Source organism: Puntigrus tetrazona, chromosome 18, assembly GCF_018831695.1.
Source record: "Puntigrus tetrazona isolate hp1 chromosome 18, ASM1883169v1, whole genome shotgun sequence".
Taxonomy (NCBI): Eukaryota; Metazoa; Chordata; class Actinopteri; order Cypriniformes; family Cyprinidae; genus Puntigrus; species Puntigrus tetrazona.
In genome coordinates this window covers 15,740,398-15,764,788 of record NC_056716.1, presented here as the reverse complement: position 1 = coordinate 15,764,788, position 24,391 = coordinate 15,740,398, and the positions used below count along the sequence as shown (strand labels likewise).

The following is a 24,391-nucleotide window of genomic DNA, read 5'->3' as shown; positions in this document are numbered from 1 at the left end:
TGCTCTTTATTGACGTGTTTGTTGCACTGCTTGGCCGTGAGAAGATGTCAGAAGACTGTAGAGAAAGCGACCGCAGCTCCTTGTAAAGCGTGTGATTTCAGAGCAGACTACGTCTTCAGAAAGCTCGACTAGTCTTGATCTTCTCACATGGATTTCCTCCTTTGGGCCACAAAGGTTGAATGTTGGCAAAATCAGAGATATTCAGACGTTCCTGAGCTGCGTCTGTTCACCCGCCTCCTGAGGAACGTGTCTGGAGACTCTAAACTGCTTGTCTGTGTTTCTCCTTACAGAGGAAGAAGCCAAAGAACTGGAGGAAGCCAAAGAATTAGAAGAAGCCAAATCAGGTCAGTTACTTTTGGTATTTTGTCGAATTGTGTACACAAGTTTGAAATTGTTATTTGTGTTCCTCAAATAACAGTGAGCACAAGAAACGTTTAGAGAAGAACAGTTGTGTGTTCACATGACAGACGTAAAAGTCTCCGCTGAGAATAGCAGAAAATAGGACAGATGCCTTACATTCGTGGTAGATATCTCTTATATTAATGCTCTCTATTCTGGGCTCGCTACTTCCATCAGAAAGAGTCATGGTTGAGTCTCTTAATAACTCTCAGTGGCGTTGTAGAAATTATGATATTTAATGCAACTGGGTGAAATGTGAGGGTAAATGAAGGGAATGTGAAGGACTGATCCGGTCTCTCCGAGCTGGATCCGTGGCTCTGGTGAGGGTCTCAGGTGAAGGCTGGAGTCCGGCTCGCTCCCCGTGGCTTTAATACCATTAAAGATTCATTTGACTCCTTTAGTCTGATTGAATTATTCAGCCTGGCCGTGAGCGGCAGAGTTAATACTATGAGATTTTAATAAGCGGACAGGTGAAGAGGGTCAGAGAAAGAGAGCAGGGAAAGACTGAGGGCAGAGAGGGAGTGTGTTTGTGTGTGTGTGTGTGTGTGAGAGAGAGAGAGAGAGAGAGAGAGAGTGAGTGAGAGTGTGATTGAGTGGTAGAGTGTGTGTGAGTGTGTGTGAAAGAGTGCATATGTATACGTGTGTGAGAGTGTTAGTGAGTGAGTGTGTGCATGTTAGTCAGTGAGAGTGACAGAGAGAGTGAGTGTTAATGTGAGTCTGTGCGAGTGATTGTGTGTGTGTGTGTGTGTGTGTGTGTGTGTGTGTGTGTGAGAGAGAACGTGTGAGAGAGTGTGAGTGTGTGTGTGACAGAGAGTGTGCGTAGTAGTGTGAGAGTGAGTGTGTGTGTGAGAGAGAGAGATTGAGTGTGAGTGTGGTAGAGTGTGTGTTAGTGTGAGTGTGTGTGTGTGTGTGTGTGTGTGTGTGTGTGAAAGAGTGTGAGTGAGTGTGTGTGACAGAGAGAGTGTGAGTGTTAGTGTGAGAGTAAGTGTGTGTGTAAGTGTGTGAGTGTGAGAGAGAGTAATTGAGTGTATGTGTGTGTCTGTGAGAGAGAGAGTGAGTGTGCGTGTTCACCAGCTCAGGTCAGTTAAAAGTGTGTGTGATGCAGCAACACTCTCACTCTCACACACACACACACACACTGATTTTGAGGCGGTCAGGTTACAGACCCGCAGCTCTTCTCTTTCTGCCGCCCGCTGCTTGTCCTGATCTGGACAGTGGTTTGTCCTGCAGGCGTCAGATGGCTCTCTCGGTCATCGCTCGCTCAAGGCTGCTCCTTAAAGACGGATGGCTTTTATCACAGAACTGTTTAAAGATTAAACCCAACAAGCTTATCATGCTATTCTAGCCTCTGAGAGCCGATATGGCTAAAGATCGTTTAATTGCCTTTCCTGAATGGTTCGTTTTGCGTGAGAAATATCATTTATTCCTACAGATCAAGGACAGGGTCGCTTTATTTTGCCCCCTACTGGACAGTACATGTTATCTGTGTATAGATATGCTTTCAGTTGACCACAAACACACTGTCAACGATTTTGAGACATGCAAATTTTTTTACAGAACTTTATACAAACTATGAATGTTTTTAATGCTGCTTTTTTAAATATTGTAAAATAATAATAATAACCATAAAACATATATTTAAAAAAAAAAATAATAAAACATATATATATATAAAATTCCATTTTTCCATAATTTACATTGAAATGCAATGAAATGTAATAAACTAACAAAAACAACAAAAATGTAGTATGAGAAAACAATATAAAAACATTTTAAAAAATTACATTAATGATAAAAAGGACAAAAACATAATAAAAATGTCTAAGATGGAGATGAAGATTGAAAAATATGGACGTGATATTCATAAAATTAATACAAATGACACACAACAATAATGCTAACATTTTAACTAAAATGTTAAGTTCAAAAATAGTAAAAACAATACAAATTAGTATAGAATTACTATAATTCTAAGGAACAAATAGTAATGAAGAATACATAAAAAATAAAACAATTATAAAGATGAAAACGTAAAAAAAAAGAAAAATGACTAAGCATTAAAACAAAATGTAATCTTATTCAAAATGTTAACAAAAATAGTACATCAGTGATGCTAAAATAGCAATTCTAAGCATTCAGACCGATGTTTATACAAGGATTAAAATATGACAGTTATAATACATTATAATATTTACATATTCATTGTCAATATTTGAAATATTATAAAACATAATTTTCATAGCTTTATAATGCATTATACTGAAATGACCAGGAATGCATTTATATTTGTTCTGTTTGGAGTAATTCATGAGCAAACACAGCTGATGTTATTATGAATGCATTATAATCCATCAATAACTCCTTTACAATACTGCTGCATTATTACACCCCGACCGTGTTATGAAACTCCTCCGTGATATGAAAGTATTTCCTCTGCTGTAAATAAATCGGATCAGTTGTGCTCACACACACACACACACACACACACACACACACACACACACATTTTTAGAAATATATGTCATATATACGTATAGCCATCCTAAAACCTGCCCATACATGATGACATCATTAGTAAGCTAAATATTAAGTACTTGTAAAGATATTAGTACATTATTAAAGACATGCATAAAACAATAAAAGTGAGAAACTATAAAGAAATAAAGGTTTGTAACTACAAAAAAACTATAACGGTATATCAATGATACTAAAATAATAAAAAGTTGTGAAAGAGGTTTATGAAGATGGACAGAATAGAGTACACGCACTCGTCTTTCGTTTCTCACCCACTGGCATTTTAATTTATTTATTTCTTTCAGTTTTCCTCTCCATTGACGTCATGGTTATAGAATTTTTCATGCCATTCATGCCGTTTCTGTCTGGCATGGGACTGCAACCCTTGGCAGCTGAACCGAGCGCCCCAGGGATCTCCATTCATCCAGCTCTGTGTGTGTGTGTGTGTGTGTGTGTGTGTGTGTGTGTGTGTGTGTGTGTGTGTGTGTGTGTGTGTGTGTGTGTGTGTGTGTGTGTGTGTGTGTGTGTGTGTGTGTGAGTGTGTGTGTGTGTGTGTGTGTGTGTGTGTGTGTGTGTGTGTGTGTGTGTGTGTGTGTGTGTGTGTGTGTGTGTGTGTGTGTGTGTGTGTGTGTGTGTGTGTGTGTGTGTGTGTGCGTGTGAGTGTGTGTGTGTGTGTGTGTGAGTGTGTGTGAGTGTGTGTGTGTGTGTGTGTGAGTGTGTGTGTGTGTGTGTGTGTCTGTGTGAGTGGGTGTGTGTGTGTGAGTGTGTGTGTGCGTGTGTGTGTGTGTGTGTGCACGAGTGTGTGTGTGTGTGTGTGTGTGTGTGTGTGTGTGTGTGTGTCTGTGTGTGTGTGAGTGTGTGTGTGTGAGTGTGTGTGTGTGTGTGTGTGTGTGTGTGTGTGGGTGTGTGTGTGTGAGTGTGTGTGTGTGTGTGAGTGTGTGTGTGTGTGTGTGTGTGTGTGTGTGTGTGTGTGTGTGTGTGTGTGTGTGTGTGAGTGTGTGTCAGTGTGTGTGTGCTGCTTGCTCACAGTTAAATGTCACACACTGTGGCCCCTCTGAGAAGCAGCGTCTGAAAGCACAGCTTGTGTTGGAGTGTTGGGCAGGGTGTAATGATGCTGGGTGTAGACTGCTGTTTTCTCTCCGGGGAGCGTGAGCCTGAGATGGTTGTTACTAGCTCAGACCAGCTCAATACTGCCTTTTTTTTTTACTAGCCTTGAGTTGTTTACCTCTTCTTTTTTTCAACGTCCTTAAAGAAAACTCTCTTCTTCTCTCTTTGTTTCAGCTGCAACACCTTTAAAGAGCTAAAACTGAAGAACACGGGTAAGACTCTTTATCATTTAGCTCTGGCCAAGATATTCTGCTCTTTCTCTAGTATATTTATTATTATTATTTATATTATTTACATTTTATTTATTTATACATTTTTACAAAAACCTTTTTTTTTCATCACATTTAAAAAAAAAAGCATTATGTGAAATTATAAATACACATACGCATGCGCTCACACACACACACACACACACACACATAAATATTTTAAAGTATTTTTATGAGGTTATGGGGAACTGAAACTTAAAAAACAATACATTATTTATATATTCATGTTTTTATTCATTTAGAATTATTTTACATTATTATATAATTGTACAAATTAGTATTTCGAATATAAAAGTATATTATATAAAATATAACATGTGAAATATTTAAAAAATATTTTAGAATGTGTATTCATAAACACATATACAATAAAAATGTGTGTACGTTTGATATGTTGCGTGGACGGTTATGGGTAATTCCTACTGAAACTGAAAACAGTTCCTACAAGTTTTTACTGCATTTTTCCAGTTTAATTGAGCTTAAATTTACAATTTTGCATCTTGCTGCCTCACTTGAAATTCTGCAGTTGGCTCGGTGATTAAAAGCCATTTTCAATTCAATTCTGAATGGCACACAACCCCGTCTGTGACAAGTGTTTTCGAGCAGCATGCTCTGCGGCAATCTCCATTTTAATAAAGCGTCATTATCTTTATTCCGTGAAGGGCGTTCAGAAGTTCCCGAAGTCTTGACATTCTGCTTCGAATAATATCCACTAGGTCAACGGTTGCCATGACGAATTCATTTCAGTGTCAAGTCATTAAAGTGGCATGGTGGACTCTCCTCTGCCCTAGCATGCTAAGCCTGATTACTGCTAATCACCAGCCCTTTGAATCATTAAAAAGCCAGACGCAGGTGCAAACGTATAGGGACGAGGTGGCGGGGCCAAATCTATTTGAAACGGAGAGGGGGGTGTTCGAGAGAACCGTTGCTAAGACAGGAAAATTAAATGGCATGGTTTGCTTTCCCAGACACGTAGGAGGCAGACTGACACACTGACATCGACAAGCCACACTATTTTTAACTGCCACTCTCACTTCCTAATTACAAAGTAAAGAATAAGTGATTGTGTCTCTCGTGTGAGAAACGTGCCGTCGTGTTTTAATCGGAGAGCGTGCCAGGGTGCCGTCTAGGGACGTTAGCTTCTGTTCATCGGTTAGATCGCAGCGAATGGACTAGACTTGTCCGTCATATCGAAAGTAGCCAGGCTTACTGAGATCGGGGATATTGCATTTATATGCACCAGAATCGTGGCCAGATGGTGGTTTTCTGAACAGTCTTGTTTTGCTTGCTTTGAGGAGGAAGACTGACCCAGTGCCCCTGGTGATGTCCAGTGTGCCCAAGGCAACCTCCACTGCTTTGTTTCCAGGTCCGTGTTTGTTTGCACTGGGTTATTTTTGGTAGTTGCATCATGAACCCTTGTAAAAGGCCTGAGGGCTTCCCTAGTTTCATAACATCATCCATCTCTGCTGTTTTTCTGAGAACTGTGGGTCAGATTCATACAGATGACGTGTTCTTGACCTGCAAGAGCTGTTTGTGAGCCTTTGGGTGCATCGCACAGGAAGGATGTCGTACGAATCCACATTCAGAGCGCATGATGCAGATAAATGACGCAGTGATTTGTGGGGCTTTGATTTGACTGCTGGAAACCAGATTTTTAAAAACAGGAGAGCTCCAAGGATGGAGCCACGGGGGTCTCCGCTCTTCATTGGGATCCATGTCTGGTTCATAGCGGCCTGCTCGTATGTGTAATAAACTGTAAATATGGCCAAAATTAGACCAACAGCATCTAGCTCAAAAATGGCAGAAGTGTTTAAACAGTTCTCCTCTTTAAAACTTGACTTTTCTGTAGATACACTGTGTACTAAGACAGACAGAAATGAAAAGTTGTGGGAAAACTCAACGGTTCAACCCTAGATGAGTTGGAGAATCAGCCCATTTTTAGCGTGTTTCTTTAAACGAGCTGCAGGCATCTATTAGTCTTTTTTGTAAGACTGACGAAGACTTCCAGTACAGTCTGTTATGCTGGTAATGAATGTGTGAATGATTTTTTTTTTCTAAATCTTGTTTGCATTCTGCATGACTCTGCATGAACTGATTGAGTTATTGCTTTGACATGACATGCTCGGCCCCTCCAGTCCCTCCACACACACACACACACACACACACACACACACACACACACACACACACACACACACATTCTTGCTTCTGTTCTCTCTCTCTTTTCAAGCGGTCCCAAGTAAATTAAACATCTGCAGATAAATGAATGAGCAAAAGCGCACATTGATTGGTGCAATATAGTGGATAAATCTGAATCTTACTCTGTTCTGGGGACACTAAAATATGGCTTTTTTTTGCTAGTGTAAATGCACCTATAATTAATAATCAATTGGAAAAAAAATACATTAATAACAAAATTAAGCCAATTTGCGTTACTGTACACTTTTTGAATAGTAGTAATATGGCTGCACAATGAATTGAATTTCTGATCACTATTAGATGTTAAGTAGTGACATTTATCATTATTTTTATGGATTTTAAGAAAATATTTAAAAGAAACTTTTAAGTTATATTACAGCTGGCATTCAGTATTGATATTATTATTGCTCTTTTGTTGGTTTTAATTGCCCCTATTTTCATCATTTGTTTATCGCTTTGAAAAAAAATGTCTGCTACATGATTAAATGTAAATGTAATTACATGACCGCTGAATCGAAGACTTCTTTTGGCCTTGGGGGGTTTCCACATATCATAAAGGTCTGTTTAGATTAATAATTACCTTCATCAAAGCAAAACTATTTAACACCATTAAGACCCCAGGTATATCATCACTTGAGTGTTGTTAATAACATCAGCACATACCTGGATCAGAAACTTTGGAGTGGACTATATTTATTATAGTTTACATCACTGTTGCAATTATTATTATTAAAACAAGAGAGTCCCAAAGATTAAACCCTGTGGGTCTCCACAAGTGAGAGGTCTATGTAGATATTTGCCTATTTCTATGTAATAACCCATAAATCAATCCTAACAACCTAAATCAGCTGCAGATCATCTTAGAGAGTCCCGTGCATTGTTACCAGTGTGCTCTGGTTCATACTGTGGTCAGCAACGTCAAAAGCGATACCAAAATCTAATAGAAAGCAGCACTGATATTTCCCTTGAATCAGTATTGGGCCTAATGTCATTGTGTGTGTGTACGAGTGCCAGATATCAGATGGGAAACTGTCCAAGTAGCCATTTGAGTCTAGGAATGTGTTCTGCTGACCGAAAAAAATATAGAGGAAGATTTGATATAGGTCTGCGGCTGTTTAGTGCAGAATGGTACCTGAAAGGAACCGCTGGCTATTTTTAATAAGTTACTGGACAGTTGAACACAGTTTTAAAGAAGGATGTGGGCAGAAAGACGAGGTCAGCTGTTTAGAAATCCTGGCAGTTGCCTCAAAACCAGACAAAGCGTCTTAATGATCATGTTGTTGTTGTTGTTGCGGGGGCCATATAACCTCAGTGCTATATGAGGACGTGGTGAACTCTATTGTAATAGAATTGATTTGCTGAGTGAAAAACGATGCTAACTTGTTGCAGTTGCTGTCAGATAACAGAGGAGCTTAGTTTAGAAGGTTAGTTAACTCTGTACCCTTCTTCAGTATGTCAACGGTAGCAGAACAAAGGGCATGTGTTGCTAATGTTTAAAAATGTCTTTCTAGCATAAAGACTGGTCAAGTATTGATTATCATTCTGTACACAGATGTATGTTTACATACTATGATCTGATGAATGATTTGTCTTATTATTTTAAGACTGAAAGACTCATTTGAGATTGATTTTAAGTGATTTCCCCCCCTTTTAATCTAACATCATCCAACCATAGAGTTTATTTAATTTATTAAACCTTGTTTTCTCTAATCTGTTCAACCAAATTAAAATGTCTGCTTCTTAATTTCAAGTAGGCACGATTGACATGAATATGGCTGTGCAAAAGAAAAAAAAATGTTAGATTTATTTTTGCTGGAAAGACAATGTAATTGGGTGTAAAAGTTTTCAAAATAATCAAGTTCATTAAACATTAAGTAGTTTGTTATATCCTCATTTCCTAAACTTTCAAAAGCAAAAATCTAATTTAAGAGAAATGAAAAGAAAAGATGAACAATTACAGTTAGAGCTAGAATGCTGTGCACTGGTGAATTAAACGCAGAAATGTGCATTAAAAGGTCAAATAAAAACTGTTGATGTTGACTTCGACTCTGAAGTCTAATCAGGAGCAGATGAGATACGTCTCGAGTCGGCCCTAGTCCTTCTGTCACATCAAAACAGAAACAGAGGAAGCCACATCGGGTTCCCTCTCGTCCCGGGAGCTTTTGGTTGTAGTGGACCTGACGCAGGAAGTTATCAGGCGAGCAGCGAGAGCATCAGCTCTTCACATGACCCTGGGAGAAGTTCTAGACCAGGGGTGTCAAACTCAATTCCTGGAGGGCAGGAGCCCTGCAGAGTTTAGATTCAACCCTGCTAAAACACATATACTATGTATGTCTGAAGTACTTGATTAGCTGGATCAGGTGTGTTTAACACCCCTGTTCTAGAGTAACTCTAGATGGAAAGCTGCCCTGATGCTTAACATGCCCAACATGGTTTTTTCTGTACAATCGCATCATGACCGCAGCTAACTGATAGCTGAGCTCTTGTTAGTTGTGTTAGCTGGAAAATCCTCCACACAGACACAATCTCGGTTGACTTGAGGTGAACTATAACCGCAGTGACGTTACTGTGTGCCGTCTAAACTCTTTTACATGTGAATTCCTTCCAGTGTTGCATAGTCTGAACGTGATTTTAAAATCATCCAAGAACGTTACGTGTGTAAATGTTTTATTGAGTACTGAAATCCCATCATGCCCTTAGTGTTCAACTTGAACATTGCATTCTACCGTACTTTGATCTGAAAAGTAGTTTCTAATGGGGGTCGATGAGATTTATGTTCCTCCCAGGAATGTTTGCACCTAAAACTTTTGTCAAAATGCTCTTTTATAACTTCTTCAATATCAGAAGAACATTATAAGCTGGCAGCTCCTACATTAAGTGTCATGTTACGGCTTTAAAAACTCTTCTTCTCTCGTTCAGCGGTGTTTGTTCTTTGTGTCTTTCTCCTGACATCTTTCATTCCTTTAAATTCAGACGTGCGAGACAAACTTCACTCACACTGCAACATAAAAATGAACGTAGCCCCCAAAGAAAATCCAATATTGCCATATTTTTGTGGGTATTTTTTCCCCCTCTATCCTTCAATCTGAGGACTCCCTATCAGAAACACACCGCCTCCTTTGAAGATGGCAAGACCAGGGGCAATTGTAACATTTCAATATATCTTTCATAACTCAGATACCTCACATAACTATAGCAAAAAACATGCATGTGTACAGAAAGTAACTGATCCATTAATATACCTACTGCATTGAAAACGACTAGATGACTGTCCTTGGTCCATCTCCAGTCGGTCCAGTATTCATCAGCAAGACTCTTTCACCCAAAAATGAAAATTACCCCATATTTTACTCACCCTGAAGCCGATCTGATTCACGGAGCTATCCAGCGACATTATCAAGCTCAGAAGATCCAGGATACATTTTTAAAAAACCCCGACTTGAAGAAACACTCAGCATTTCATCAGCATCCTCTGCTCTTCATTCAGAAGGTAGTTTGGCTGAAGAATCAAGCCCTGTTTTTTTCTGTACCAAGTCTCTCGAACTAGAAGGTGACCCTCCAAAGACGAGACCTCACGGCCCCTGATCCATCCGGCCCTGGCAGAACACCGAAAATCATTCGGTTTATAGATTGAAGGTACTTACTGGAAGACCGTGGAAAGGTCACAAGGCAGGGCGAATGGAGATCAACGATGAAACCCTAGAGAAAGATCAATAACTGAATAAAAAACTCTTTGCTGTTACAGGGACTTCATCTATAAGGTTACGCTCATCCAGAAGCCTGGACGTGAAATTAATTCGAAAAGTTAGTTTCTAAAGTATAAATATGAGTGCATTATCTTCAGAAATCATTATAATATGCTGATTTGCTGCTCAATAAACATTTTGGATTCTTTAATTATATGTACATATTGATGAATGTAATGTGTGCTTGCTGCAGGGTTATCGTCATTAACTAAAGCAAAAACTACTTTCTGAAGCGCTACTATTAAAGATCAAAAGTAAAGACGTTGTTAGGAAATATTTTCGTTTGGGATAAATGCTGTACTTTTGAACTTTCTATTCCTGAAAAATAAAACGCGCCGCGGTTTGCTCAAAAATACGGTGCAGCACGACTCTTTTCAACACTGATAATAACCAGAACGGGTATTCTTCGTGCGACCGGATTCAGAAAACTAGATCTGTAGTAACAGGTTAAGCGTCTGGATGGAGTCACGCTGAATGAATGAAAGTGCGTCGTATCACAGATCGTGTGAATACTGTAAGCTGTTAAGACGAGCTCTGTGCAGCGTGAAACAGGCCGTTCCAAACATAGCACACAGATCTTTATTGCCAAGCACAGGGAGTCTAAGAAATACATCAAAGTCTAATATAAAAAACAAGCAGCTCCCTCTAGCAGTTCAGAAAACAGATGATGATTGGAAGAAGGAAGATCGAGAGGATGAGGAGGAGAAGGAGAGCTGTAATTGCAGTCCCACACACCCAGAGCCTTTACTGAAATAGCCTTGCAATTTTCAAGACAAGTAATGCAGTGGCCTAAGCATTTCCTCAAGCCCTCTTTTTTAATCTCAAGTCATTTGCTCTCGTGTTGAGTTTTAGATGCTCATAGACTTAAAGTCCACTGAAACTTTCCCTGTATTTGCATCCCGACCTTCATCAGCTGCGTCTCTGAAATGATTGACTGTTTAACATCGAATATCAGAGTTCGTGAAGCGCGCCTGGTATTTCTGGTCCAGCGTCAACCTCTCTGATATTCAGAGACTGATGTTGTTTGCTGCATCGGTCTTTAAAAATATGCATAAATTCTTTCAGCGCATTCATTCGGGTTTGCATTAATAACTGGGAGATTCGTGAAGCATTGACCGCGTCTGTGATGATAGACGCAGAGTTATTGTGGAAATATAAAGGCAGCTATATGCAGTAACTGACTATTGTATTGCAATAAAGCAAAAGAAAATAATATAAATAATAATATTTTTTTTTTATTTTTTTATTTTTTTAAATAAGCATTTTTCACAATTTACCTTGTTGATGAAACTGTATTATAAAAGGATTAACTATATGCTAAATTCATATTTTAATATTATAATTTAATAATATTGTTTTTCAAATGCCATTTAGAAAGTTTAAATAAACATTAATAATTATAATTTAATTATTAGTAATAGTTAATTTTATTATTTGAATGTGTAACTAATTTAATTATATATGTATGCAATTAAAATATAATTTATTAATATGAATAAATATTAATTTACCTTATATATTTGCTTTTGTTTCAGTTTCATTTCTTTCCTGTTTAGTTGACCAGCTTGGTTATCAATAATTAATTTAATCTATTTGATTTTAGATTTAAGCTTCAATTCAAATGAAGGTTTTTACTCCGCATGGTGTTATGCACACATCTGATCTGGATCAAGGCTCGATGTCTTTGTGGTTTTCTTCATGTTCTGGACACGGCCGTGACAAGTTGTCTAAACGCAGAACCACAGTATGCATTTACTTTCAGCAGCATTAAATGTTGTGTTTCTGCTCGTTCGTGGCAAAAAAAAAAAGCAGATCCCGCAGAACCGGAGCGGTAGTGTTCTCCACGAGCCGTGTTTCTGCTGTGAGAGAGAGATGATGCTCAGCCCAGCGCTTCAGGACTTCATATGAAACTTAATGGCTGTCAGAGCGATGCCTTTCAACAGACAGAGCCGATAGGGGCAATTAGTGGCAGATAATGGCTCGCCCACCCACACCTTAAGTAGTGCACTAAAATATTGATTTAATTCCCATCCTATATATTCCCCTTAACCATTTGCTGTCACTCTAAAAATATCTGTGGTTGTGGCAGGCTGTCCGATGCTGAAGAGTGGGAGTCGAGGGAAGGAGAGAGGACTGAGCTGTACAGTAGAGAATAGAGAGAGAGAGAGAGAGAGAGAGAGAGAGAGAGAGAGAGAGAGAGTCTCTGTGAGCGCCTGAGGAGGACGTTTAAAGACGTGAACGGAGTAATAATGATGTAGAGCTGGTCAGGGAGAGACGAGACCTTCACAATGTCTAATTTATTCTTAATGTGCACTGAAACCAATCAGAGATTCAACCGAGAGAACAGCATCTCTGAAACAGAGACGACTGACCGGAGAGAGACAGAGAGAGAGAGAGAGAGACAGAGAGAGAGAGAGACAGAGAGAGAGAGAGAGAGAGAGAGAGAGAGAGAGAGACAGAGAGAGAGAGAGAGAGAGAGAGAGAGAGAGAGAGAGAGAGAGAGAGAGAGACAGAGAGAGAGAGAGAGAGAGAGAGAGAGAGACAGAGAGAGAGAGAGAGAGAGAGAGAGAGAGAGAGAGAGACAGAGAGAGAGAGAGAGAGAGAGAGAGAGAGAGAGAGAGAGAGAGAGAGAGAGAGAGAGAGAGAGAGAGAGAGAGACAGAGAGAGAGAGAGACAGAGAGAGAGAGAGAGAGAGAGACAGAGAGAGAGAGAGAGACAGACAGAGAGAGAGGAGAGAGAGAGAGAGAGAGAGACAGAGAGACAGAGAGAGAGAGACAGAGAGAGAGAGAGAGAGAGAGAGAGAGAGAGAGAGAGAGAGACAGAGAGAGAGAGAGACAGAGAGAGAGAGAGAGAGAGAGAGAGAGAGACAGAGAGAGAGAGAGACAGAGAGAGAGAGAGACAGAGAGACAGAGAGAGAGACAGAGAGACTCTAGATAAGTAGCTCCAGCCCACATCTTCGTGTCTTTAACAGATGATCTGACCAGAACTAGTGAGCGTAAACTAGTTTCAAGGATTCCCCACGAAGTATAAAACCCTGACATTTTCCACGCAGAAAGTGGCACGGATCACAAAATGTACATCCGTCTCGTAAGTGAAAATGCAATCGCATCGGAAAGTTCAGAAAATGAACTCGAAGCCATTGGCTTTATTGTTGCTGCATTATTAATGGGTCTTGTGACACGGAGCCCAGGGCTGGGACAGGAGCGATAGAGAGAGGAGATCAATGAGCGCTAATGAACAGGCCTGCTCCTCCCAGCTGCCTGAGGGGGCAATTAAGAGCCGCGCATTACCCACAATGCCATGCGGTCAGTTTAGTGTCCGTCTTCTCGTGCTGATCACCGTACAGAACATTTCTGACTGTGTTTATATAGAGCTTCTACAAAAATACAGATCATGCAACTTCACTTCATTACAGGAAACGTTATGGATTATGGACAATAGATTAATTCAGTTCAAATGTAATCGTTCTCATGTAGTAGTGTCAGTGCTGTAAATTACTGAATATAAATTACCTTAATATGAAGAAATTAGTTATTCTAACACCTGCAAAAAGTGTTTTTTGTGCTGCTTTTAATTTAAGTGTAAAAATATGCCACAATTTATTACATCCAAAATGGAATTTTTGTTTACATAATGTGTGTGAGATATATATATATATATATATATATATGAATAAATGGGTGCATTAGAGGAAAATGTGTTAAATTATAAAAAAAGGCCTTGATCAAAAAAAATTGTATCAGCCAAATTAAAGTTGCATTACTCTTTTTTTTGGCTGTAGCTGAATGCAGTGAAACCTTCCTTACATGCATTTGAACCAAGAAGTGTTGACCTGATTCAGGCTGATCTGTGCTGCTGTCGGGGCATGTTGTCACGGGCAGCCGTGTTATCACCAACAACCACTTTGACTATATAATGCCTTTTAAATGAAAGTATTTTTACATCATGGCAGTGTTTGTTGTGCTTCCTTTAATACGTGCTATTTAAATAAAGAAAAATACCATTGCTGTACAGTAACGAGAATTTAATGAGAATCATCATTAGGAATACTGGAGATTATGGAAATCATTAAAAGTAGATGGATGCTGCGCAGTGATGATGATTTTAGTGGGGAAATGGTCATTTAAAATGATTTCAAAAAGACAAAATCGAGCGTGTGATTTCGTGCTGGAGCGTGATTGGCTCGTGAGTCTGAAGGGCTTGTTTTTCTCGTGAAACGGTCAACAGCTCTGAGCCTCGGGCCGTCTCTGTCAGCAACACTAAATATCTCTCTCACACACACACACACACACACACACACACACATCTGCCTGTCTGTTAAAGTCTCTCCTCGTTCACATTCAGTCCCGGCTGGAAAGCGTCTTGAATGTTTTAGTTGTATGATTTATTCAGCCGTTTCTTGTCTAATTCATTTGCTGGGGTGTAAATCATTTAGAAGTGCTAAATATACCTGTGTTTACTCGTGTATTCACTTTAATAAAAGCAGGTACAAATAGAGCGGTGACTCTCCACTGAGCTTGATGCGATTCAGATTCAGTCGGGCGTTTATGAATTATAATCTGCGTTTTGACTGATTGAGACGAGTCTTTGTGAACACTGCTGTCAGCTGAGAAACCTTAATCTCACGGGTCTGGCTTTTTAAACAATTCTGAGTTGATACCTAACTAATTTAACTCACATGTGTAGAGCTCACAATTGAAATGTATGAAACTTGTTTTTTAAAAAAAAAAAAATTAAATGTATAAATAGCTCATTTTTAAAACATGAATTGAGAATTTTCAGATTTAAAGTCAAAGCCTCGGAGGATATTTTGGCAATTTTGAGAAAGAAAAATCTAGATTGCAATATACACTCACCGGCCACTTTATCAGGTAGATCTTACTAGGACCGGGTTGGACGCCCTTTTGCCTTCAGAACTGCCTGAATCCTTCGTGGCATAGATTCAACAAGGTCCTGGAAACATTCCTCAGAGTTTTCGGTCCATATTGACATGATAGCATCACGCTGTTGCTGCAGATTTGTCGGCTGCACATCCATGATGAGAATCTCCCGTTCCACAAAGATCCCAAAGATTGAGATCTGGTGACTGGAGGCCGTTTGAGTACAGTGAACTCAAGAAACCCGTCTGAGAGGACTATCCTGCTGGAAGTAGCCATCAGAAGATGGGAGCACTGTGGTCATAAAGGGATGGACGCAATACTCAGGTAGGCTGTGGCGTTGACACGATGCTCAATTGGGCCCAAAGCGTGCCGAGAAAACATCCCCCACACCATTCCACCATCACCAGCCTGAACCGTTGATACCAGGCAGGATGGATCCATGCTTTCATGTTCTTGACGCCAAATTCTGACCCTACCTTCTGAATGTCGCAGCAGAAATCGAGACTCATCAGACCAGGCAACATTTTTCCAATCTTCTATTGTCCATTTTTTGGGAGCCTGTGTGAATCGTATTCTCGGTTTCCTGTTCTTAGCTGACAGGAGCTTCACCCGGTCTGGTCTTCTGCTGCTGTAGCTCATCCGTCTCGTGGTTGGACGTGTCCAGAGATGCTCTTCTGCATACTTCGGTTGGAACGAGTGGATGTTTGAGTTTCCCCGTTCTCATGCTCCATGTCTACATGCCTAAATGCATTGAGTTGCTGCCGTGTGATTGGCTGATTAGAAACTTGTGTTAACGAGCAGTTGGACAGGTGCAGCTAATAAAGTGGCCGGTGAGTGTATAAGTGCTCAACTGTGAGATAAAAACTCAGAATTGTGAGGAAAGAGTTATGCGAAAGGTTTCATTCACCTTTATGGCAGAAAGGAAAAAAACTAAAAAGTTTCTAATTCTTAGAATAAAAAATCTTAATTGCTCGGGTTGAACCCACAATTCTGAGCAAAAAACATGTGTATGTATTTGTTGTAAGCAAACAATGGTATATTTCCCTGATTTACAGAAATTACCCTCTTAAATGTTATTCAGTGTAACAATCTTGTGAGGCATATTTACAACTAAAATCAATTTACGACATATTAAAAGACTCATTACTTTTACTTTAGTTGTCATTTTACATTTTAAAAATCCTAGGTTTTGTCCATTTGCCAGTAAGATATTTTTAGTTTGAATTTTTACATCAATATTGTGTTCTTGGGAACGACAATGTAACATTATTTCAAGCAAATTTGGACATTTTGTTTTTAGAGAAGTCATCTAAAACCTTCAAAACACTTTACATTTAATCTGCAAGTTCCTTCATGGAACTTTTCCTCCCGATATTTGTACGTTACGTTTTTTTTCTTAGACGTTTGTGCTGTCAAAGCAGTTTTAATCTGAAGTAATCCTCAGTTTTGGGATGCACGCGCTGACCTTTAAGTGTCCTGAGAGACGGCGGTCGGCCGAATCAGACTCCTGCGTGTGTCTGCAGATCATCTGCTCAGGTTCTCGTCTGAATCAGCTGCCTTTGGGCCTTCACCAGAGGAGACTCTTCAAACAGGGCTTTGTACTGAAGGAGCGAATCAAGATTAATGCACTTCCAGTGCTCGACTCGCTTGAAGGGAGAGAGAGCCAGTATAATTAACACCACGGGGCCCGGGAGGAGAGTCGGGAGGGAAATCATACAAAATCACAGAAAACAGAGGGAATGAAGATGACACGGCTGATATTTTTCATTCCTCCGCTCTTTTCTTCTCGGAGTGATGTGCTGATGTTTTGATCGTACGTTTGTTGTTTGCAGAGCTCATTTTCTTCTTTTGCCATTTAGGTTGAGAACTTTGTTAATTATATCTGTTTACTTGGGACAAAAGTATTTGTTCTGCCAGAAATTAAAGTGCTGTCGTCGTTTACTGAGATTCGTCTCGATATCGTTTCACCTCCAAACAGAAACTGCACCGATAAATGAAAAAAAAAAACTTTTACTAATTTACTTCTACTCACTACTAATTACTATAGTAAAATTAGTACTTTCATTTTGCTCATGTTCATTTTTATAGTTTTATTTACACTTAGCAGACCATTACCGTGGAATAAACATTTCAAACTTTATTATTTCTCAATGCAATTATCATTAAAGGGGTCAAAAAAACTAAACTAAATTTATGTAGTTATTCATTAGACAAAGATACGGCATAAAAAAGTCATATAGGTCACTTTTAGGATGATTTTGTGAAGGATATATTAGCAAAAAAATGGTTTTATTTCATATCATGTCTATTTTAGTTTTATTATGTATCATTTTAGTTTTATCTAAATCCCTGGAATGAACAATCGAGCTTCATAAAGGATGAAAAGCACTATTAAAGTAAACCAAAAGTGGTCAGAGAATTGAAGCCATCGTTCTTCAACAGTTTGTAGATGATTGGAGTTTTAAAAACTAGTATATTTGGTGCAATAGAAACATGAAAGATTGATTCATTTACAAATAAGTGATTGATTCTCATTGATTAAACAATGTGTCTGAAGTTCTAGCTTCAGAAGATGTAGAATAGAGCAGCTTTTATGGTGCTCTTGCATGTTTTTGTAGTTCGACTGATGGAGAGGATGGCGTTTGCGTTCGCCTACATGAAGCAGAACACATTAAAACCATTGCATTAATGATTTCTTCTTTTCACCCTCATTCAGAATCACAGGATCTTCTTCTTTTCTATCGCCGCTCGTACAGTGTAGAATTGAAGCGGTTTTCTGCTGATCTCCATCCGTGTTGTAAAGTGATGCTTCAGCAGGTTAATTGTGCACACTCGTTTACAGACCCTCAAAATATGAAACACGCTCAGAACGTCATCACGGCTATCATTTACACTCGAGCGGAGGGAACGTGTTCTCTATACTGTAAATATATAAATAAGTGCCAGTGTAGCAGGGGCAGGAATGAAATATGGCATTCCCATTTCAATGCAAATGAAGGAGAGAATGAATGCGTCTCACCGGTGTTTCTGAGCTCAACACACTCCTATAGACGGAGGAAATTAGTGTCCGCTCCCTAAATGAAACTGTCTGTCAGCATGAATCCAGAGCCCAACTCATCGCTGCCTTTGCTTTGTGTACGGATGTTTACTTCAGACTGAAGCAGCATGCCCTCCTCAGACCTTCATCACAGTATATGCCTTCTGATCTCTGCCTTTCGTTACTTCTGACCCTGGAGTCATTTGTAGCTATAGCCAACAATACATAGTCAAAATGATCCTTTTTTTGACACCAGTAATCATTGGGATGCTTAGTTCACCCCAAAATAAACATGATTGACCCTCATATCGTTCCAAACCCATAAGACCTTATCTTCTGAACGCAAAGATGTTTTTGATGAAATCAGAAAGCTGTCTGAGCCTACACAGACAGTGATCCAGAAACATAGTAAATACATCAGTAAAACAGTCCATGTTTTAATATAAAATAATATTCTCTGAATGATATCTCTATTAAACAACAGTGGCATCGTAAAAAATGACTGGTCAGTTCACTCAAAACTCCAAAGTGCTCATATACAGAAACATGACGAGGTTTGACCAAAACTATTTGCTCTGAAACAAATACTAGACTGAAGAGACCGAATACTTCCGGCTAGACGTACCCAAAATCAATGACATGTGATGTTTAACCACTTCAGAGACACCGCTGACGTCCTGGAGGAAGCATCCCTGAAAATATTGGAGCTAATGTTAGACATAGACATCATCTTTATCAACGAGCTGCATATTTGAACAAACAGCTATATTCTTGCCTGAAATGCTCTCAAAACTACATTCTGTGACAAACAGTATTGTTTTCAGATTTATAGAATTGTGCGTCCGCCGTGACACCCAGCAATAAATAAATACATTTCTGACATGATTTCATTGTATATTTCAAGTGATCGTTCCTTCTTCTTCTTTTTTGTTTGTAACCTGCTTTGAAACGATGCATCGAGAAAAACGTCTACTTTGCCAAACGACAAACCTCTAAAACACTGGCCTTCGATGCAGGAGCTAAAATCCATAGTTACTCATTTTGTAATCAATGCATTTATTTAATATTCTTAAATCGGTGCATTTTATTATTCTCAAACATTAGCTATGAGTTGAAACACAAGTAATATTGTACTGTACCTGCGGTTCTGTGTGTGTGTGTGTGTGTGTGTGTGTTCGTCACACGCTGTTTTTGCCGGCTCCGTGTGTAAAGTCGTTCTTCTGTTTGTGTTTCTCCACAGCTCCATGGCTGATTGACTCTAATTATGTATCTAAACGAACCAACTCGCTTCTGTAGCCAGCAATATTGGTTTTCCTGAAATCTTAAAGTTGCAGGGCCTTGTGTGTGACATAATGAAGTTCTGTCCAAGTTAATTCTCCGGCAGGTTTAATGGTGCATTTCGAGCCGTTGCTGGGCCGCATTAGCAGCGGGGAAACGCTCGGCGGGGAATCAGGAGCAGCTCGCTGCATTAAAAGTTTGGACTCACCTGCTGTAATGGTTTAGCGGCTGCTGATTGGAAGAGATGGGAACATCGGTGCCTAATGAAAGCCATCTGAAACAGTCTGTTAAAGAGTCTCATCGTCAGAGACCAGACTCGGCTTGGACTTCAGCATGTGAGGCGAGCTTAGTCCTCGAAGGGAAACACTTCTGAGAACGTATAGGTTTAAATACTTGGAGATTCATTTCCGTCGATACCAAACTGAAAATGAAGCTGCAGCTCTGGATCTAAATCATTAATTGTAGGCTTATTGTCATAAACTGAGATAAAGAAGAAGATACTTTCATGCATTTTGTTTATTTATGATGCCGTGTATCTTTAAATATAGACTTCACCCTCTCTCACAAGACTTCCTGAAATCCGTCACACGTTTGTCATCTCTGCTCATCAGATGTGGGTTGTTTTTTGTATCATTGAGACATTATCATAGTTTTCTCTTTTGTTTTTAAATTAATCAATATTGCATTTTTATATTTTATTTCAAAGTTGTAGTCATTTTGTCATTTATTCACTTGTTTGTTTTTTAAATGCATAGATTTTCGTTTCACTTTTACTTTTAGATATCACGTCAATGTAAAGTAAGTGCTTTGACAACTAGCTGTAATATTTATTTTATAGAATATGTATTTTAATTTATTAAGTCATGAATGTTTTTGTAGTTTTAGTTTTAGTCTAGTCTCTAGTAAGAGATTGCTGAACGTTTCTGAACTGAATGTAGGTTCATTTATTCAAAATAATGCATTAAAAAATCATAATTTTTGCGATGTTTAAATGATATTTCTAATGAAACCTCAGAAATGTTTGAACATAAAGCCTTAAAAGTAATACTCGTTCTATGAGATAACATTGTATTGGGTTTTATTTCATTTTCATTTCAGTTCAGCTTTGTTGTCATTTTTCTTTATATATGTTTGTCTTTATCTCAGTTCTACTTTTAGTGAGTTTAATTTAATTCATCAAGTTAAACTGAAATGAAAATGAGAAATGTTGACTTGGCAGCTAGCTGAAATAATTTTAGTTTTTCTAATTATTAGAGTTAATCTACTGTATAACTATAATAACTCTAAATTCTGAAGAGGCCTGATTTATTAATATCATGAACCGATTTAAATTGCTTTTATGTTTACCCTGCACACACACACACACACACACACACACACACACACACACACACATCAGATCAGATCAAGTCAACACAATTGGTTTGTCATGCAGGATTTGTAGAATGATTTTAATGTGTGAACTGTCTCTTTAAGTCCAGACAGACACGCGTGTATGTAGCTGATTCTGCTTGTGTGTGTGTGTGTGTGTGTGTGTGTGTGTGTGTGTGTGTGTGTGTGTGTGTGTCAGGTCGAGGCCGGACCGTCAGTGACTGACATGAGCAGAAACCCTCCTCCCGACCCAGCATCACTTCACAAGGGACAGGTCCTCACGCACAGATAGTACATGTTTAGTACGCTTCACATTTTGCCGTTTCACTTGATCGATTAAAGCCCTTTCCCGTTCCCCGCTCGTCTCTACGCACACTCGTGTGTTTCTGGTGTGAAAGGGAGATGATCTCGAGGAGTCTCTCTCTGACACCGGGACAGACGCTCGGACCTAATGGAAAGTGAGTAGCTTAAGAAAGCGTCAGCAGCGCTCTCTTTTCCCACCCGCTCCTAATTAATGCCTGCCCGAGAACTAACTTGTAGCTGTCAGCGTCTCCCGGCTCCGCAGAAATCCAATAACTTCAGGGAGCAATTTATGTGGAACACCAGCGAAGCTCCAAACGGTGCGTGAGACGTCTGTTTGTGTGTCGACGTCGTCAGGTGCTCTGAACGCTGCATACGAGGGAATGAGAAATGTGCCAAAATAATCAGAGGCCTTGCTGCAGACGTGTTGTCTTTTATTACATGCTGAAATTAAAACGGTTTTTGCTCCTGGAGGTTTCCGTGACTGCTTGCTTTCCACTAACGGGTCATTTGAAGCTCTTCTCCGGGGCTGCGTTTCATTTCATCAAAAATACTGTTAAAATGGGAAATATTTTTTTCTTCTTTTATTTCTGTGGTTTTCAGCACTCTTCAGTTCCTTCAGGAGTCATAATAATTTACTGATGCAGAAACATTTCTGGTTATTATCAGTGTTGAAAACATCGTGATTTGATGAATATCCATATAAACAGACTGTAGAAGGACAGATAGTTTCTCGTTTCGACCCGGAAGAGCACGTCCACGTCTTTCTTCACCTCTCATCCGGAGCAAATGTCAGCGGATTAAAGAGAAAGAAAAGCGTTCAGCTCCTAATGTCTGGGTCATCCCGTTCTTATCAGCATCACTGTAATAAACCGATCACATCGACTTCTGAGGAGACGTTATTAAGAAAGAGCTGATGTCTTTGAAGATGCTTTTGAGGACAGCGATTTGAAGAATAAACCGATGCGATCATTTCAGTCTCAAATGAGCTGTTATTATTTTTTAATGATATATTATTAAACGTGCACTCGCAATCTGTCAATCAAAAATGTTTAAATATCTTTTTAACAAAACGCTAACATTTAGTTTTTTATAATATTTTAATTGTAAAATATTTTAGGATATTTAATAATTGCTATTATTGGTAGTAACGAAAATAATGGCATTTAAAAATAACAATTATTCACTGACCCTGACGCACATCTAATTATTTTTCAATTAGAACAATTCATGCTGGAGGCACTAAAAGCACTTCTTACTCTTTCATAACCCTTTTTGCGTGAACAAAGCAAGCAATCAATAAAAGCAGCAGAGGTGTGTGCTTTATGAGATGCGCTGGGTTTAAAAATAGCGCTGAACTCCTGGCTGTCTGACCTCTCTTAAGACTTGCGGAGATGCAGAGCTCTTCAAGATCATCATGTGCACTGATACTAGAGCTGAATTCAACCGGAGCACTTACAAACAGCTCTCCATTCACTGGAGTTAAATCTGAGCCTGATTATTACAAATGTCTTGCATTAAATCCAAAGCATATCTCACCTACTTTGGATTCTGATTATTTTGGTGGTTCGTGCATTTAATATTTGCGCCGCTGCAGCAACTTTTTAGTCGTGCAAATTGCAAAAATACTTCTGCATCCAATTTCTGGCGTCATTCCTTCAAACACATCAGATGTACATGTTGAATCTGCGTCGTCAGCTCTGAGACCGATTGGTCCGTACTGGATGGAAGCACGGCTGCGTGATATGTTGACGTTATTAATAAATGCATTGAGAACTGCGGACGCCGGCGGCGTGTGTGCGTTGCTTTTGGCAGTTTGTGTTAATGGAAGAATCTGTTTCTCATACTAATTAATTTTAGCTTTTGCTTTATATTCTCTTACAATCCCAAAGAGAGCGTGAGAAAACACACAGATTCGGGATTCTGTGACTCTTTGAATGACTGAATGACTAAAGAACGAGTGCAGCACATTATATTCCGATGTGTGTCCTTAGCATGCAGGCCTTTCCGTCAACAGCTGTCAGTCAGAATTCATATTCATGCATAAACAGAAGGAGAGGAGAAGAGAGGAAGATGACGTTTATTCTGAGCAGTCCGGCTCTAATTAAAGCGTTCCGGTCCACGGCGCGGCAGACGAGATGGAAACCAGAGGCTATTTCATTTCCTCTGCTCTTTTCAGCCTGTGATTACAGCTGTTTACAACGAGCAAGAAAAGAAGAGCACAATAACAGCAGCGGCGTCTGACGGAGACTCGCTCACCGCGCGGACACTTCACGATACTTCCATCATGCTTTCTGGATGTCTGTTAGCTGACCAGCGCTCAAGTGAATGTGAGAACATTAAAAACAATCAGATGGAAAAACTGGACCGCTGGTGTATTTGATCGGTTCTAACATTTATTTTCAATGAGACTCTGCAGGTGAACGGGGGAAGAAACACCTCGCCTTGGCTCATGATCGCTCTGTTTTCTAAAGCGTTAGGTTTGAATATGCAAACGAGCAATTTATGAAATATCTGCAAACACGTCTAAATCTAACCTCGGGATGACGATGACGATGGCAGGACGTTACAGAGGGGATTTTAGGAAGCATATCTGATTTTTGTCACTGGATTCATTCAGAAAATGCTTAGATTGGACAGAAAACACTATACTTTCACAACTCTGGAGAGATTTAAACATATAATCAAGTCAATTATATATGAATGAATCCTCAGGGTACAGACGGGTATAAAAAAGTAAAGTTTAGTAATGAAACGTGGCTGTGAACCATTAGAAATACACAGCTTTGTTTTCCAGAGCTTTCCATGATCACGCTCCCGCAGAAAAACATAAAAAGGCTAGGTCTATATACTAAATATGTTTTGTTTTCCTATCAAACATGTAAAACGATTAGCAGAATCTCCTTTCATTGTTCTGATTTCTGAACTCCACAACCTTCATTACATTCATAATAAAATACTGTCAGCCAAACATACTGAAAACCATATGATATTTTATTTTCCTTCATTTCAGAACTGATTAAATTGAATAGTGGTACAGTAACAACAATATAGCCTAAATATGAGAAGTCTATAAGAAGCCAAGACGAATGAATTCAAAGCGATGTACTCGCAGTGCAGCCCACTAAAGAAACAGCGGAGGATATTTCTGAGAGGTGAGGTCTTTCTTCAAAATAGATGATTAAAGATGAAGAAACTTTGTATACCGATATGTTTTTAAATCTCCAGGCGAGGCTATGCTTCTGTGCAGAAAGTGAAAAAACTTTACAAATATGTATCATAATTGAAATC

General features: G+C 39.3%; 1 protein-coding gene across 1 annotated transcript in view; it reads left to right on the top strand.

The window, feature by feature from the left end:
* cd276 (CD276 molecule) overlaps window positions 1-22,881 on the top strand; it is a 67,713-nt gene extending 44,832 nt beyond the window's left edge. The window contains exons 6-8 of the mRNA XM_043264778.1: window positions 291-344; window positions 4,195-4,232; window positions 21,000-22,881. Of these exons, the coding sequence (XP_043120713.1) occupies window positions 291-344; window positions 4,195-4,217 (77 nt within the window). The 3' untranslated portion in view covers window positions 4,218-4,232; window positions 21,000-22,881. The remainder of the gene's footprint in view (window positions 1-290; window positions 345-4,194; window positions 4,233-20,999) is intronic.
* Window positions 22,882-24,391: the final 1,510 nt, after the last annotated feature.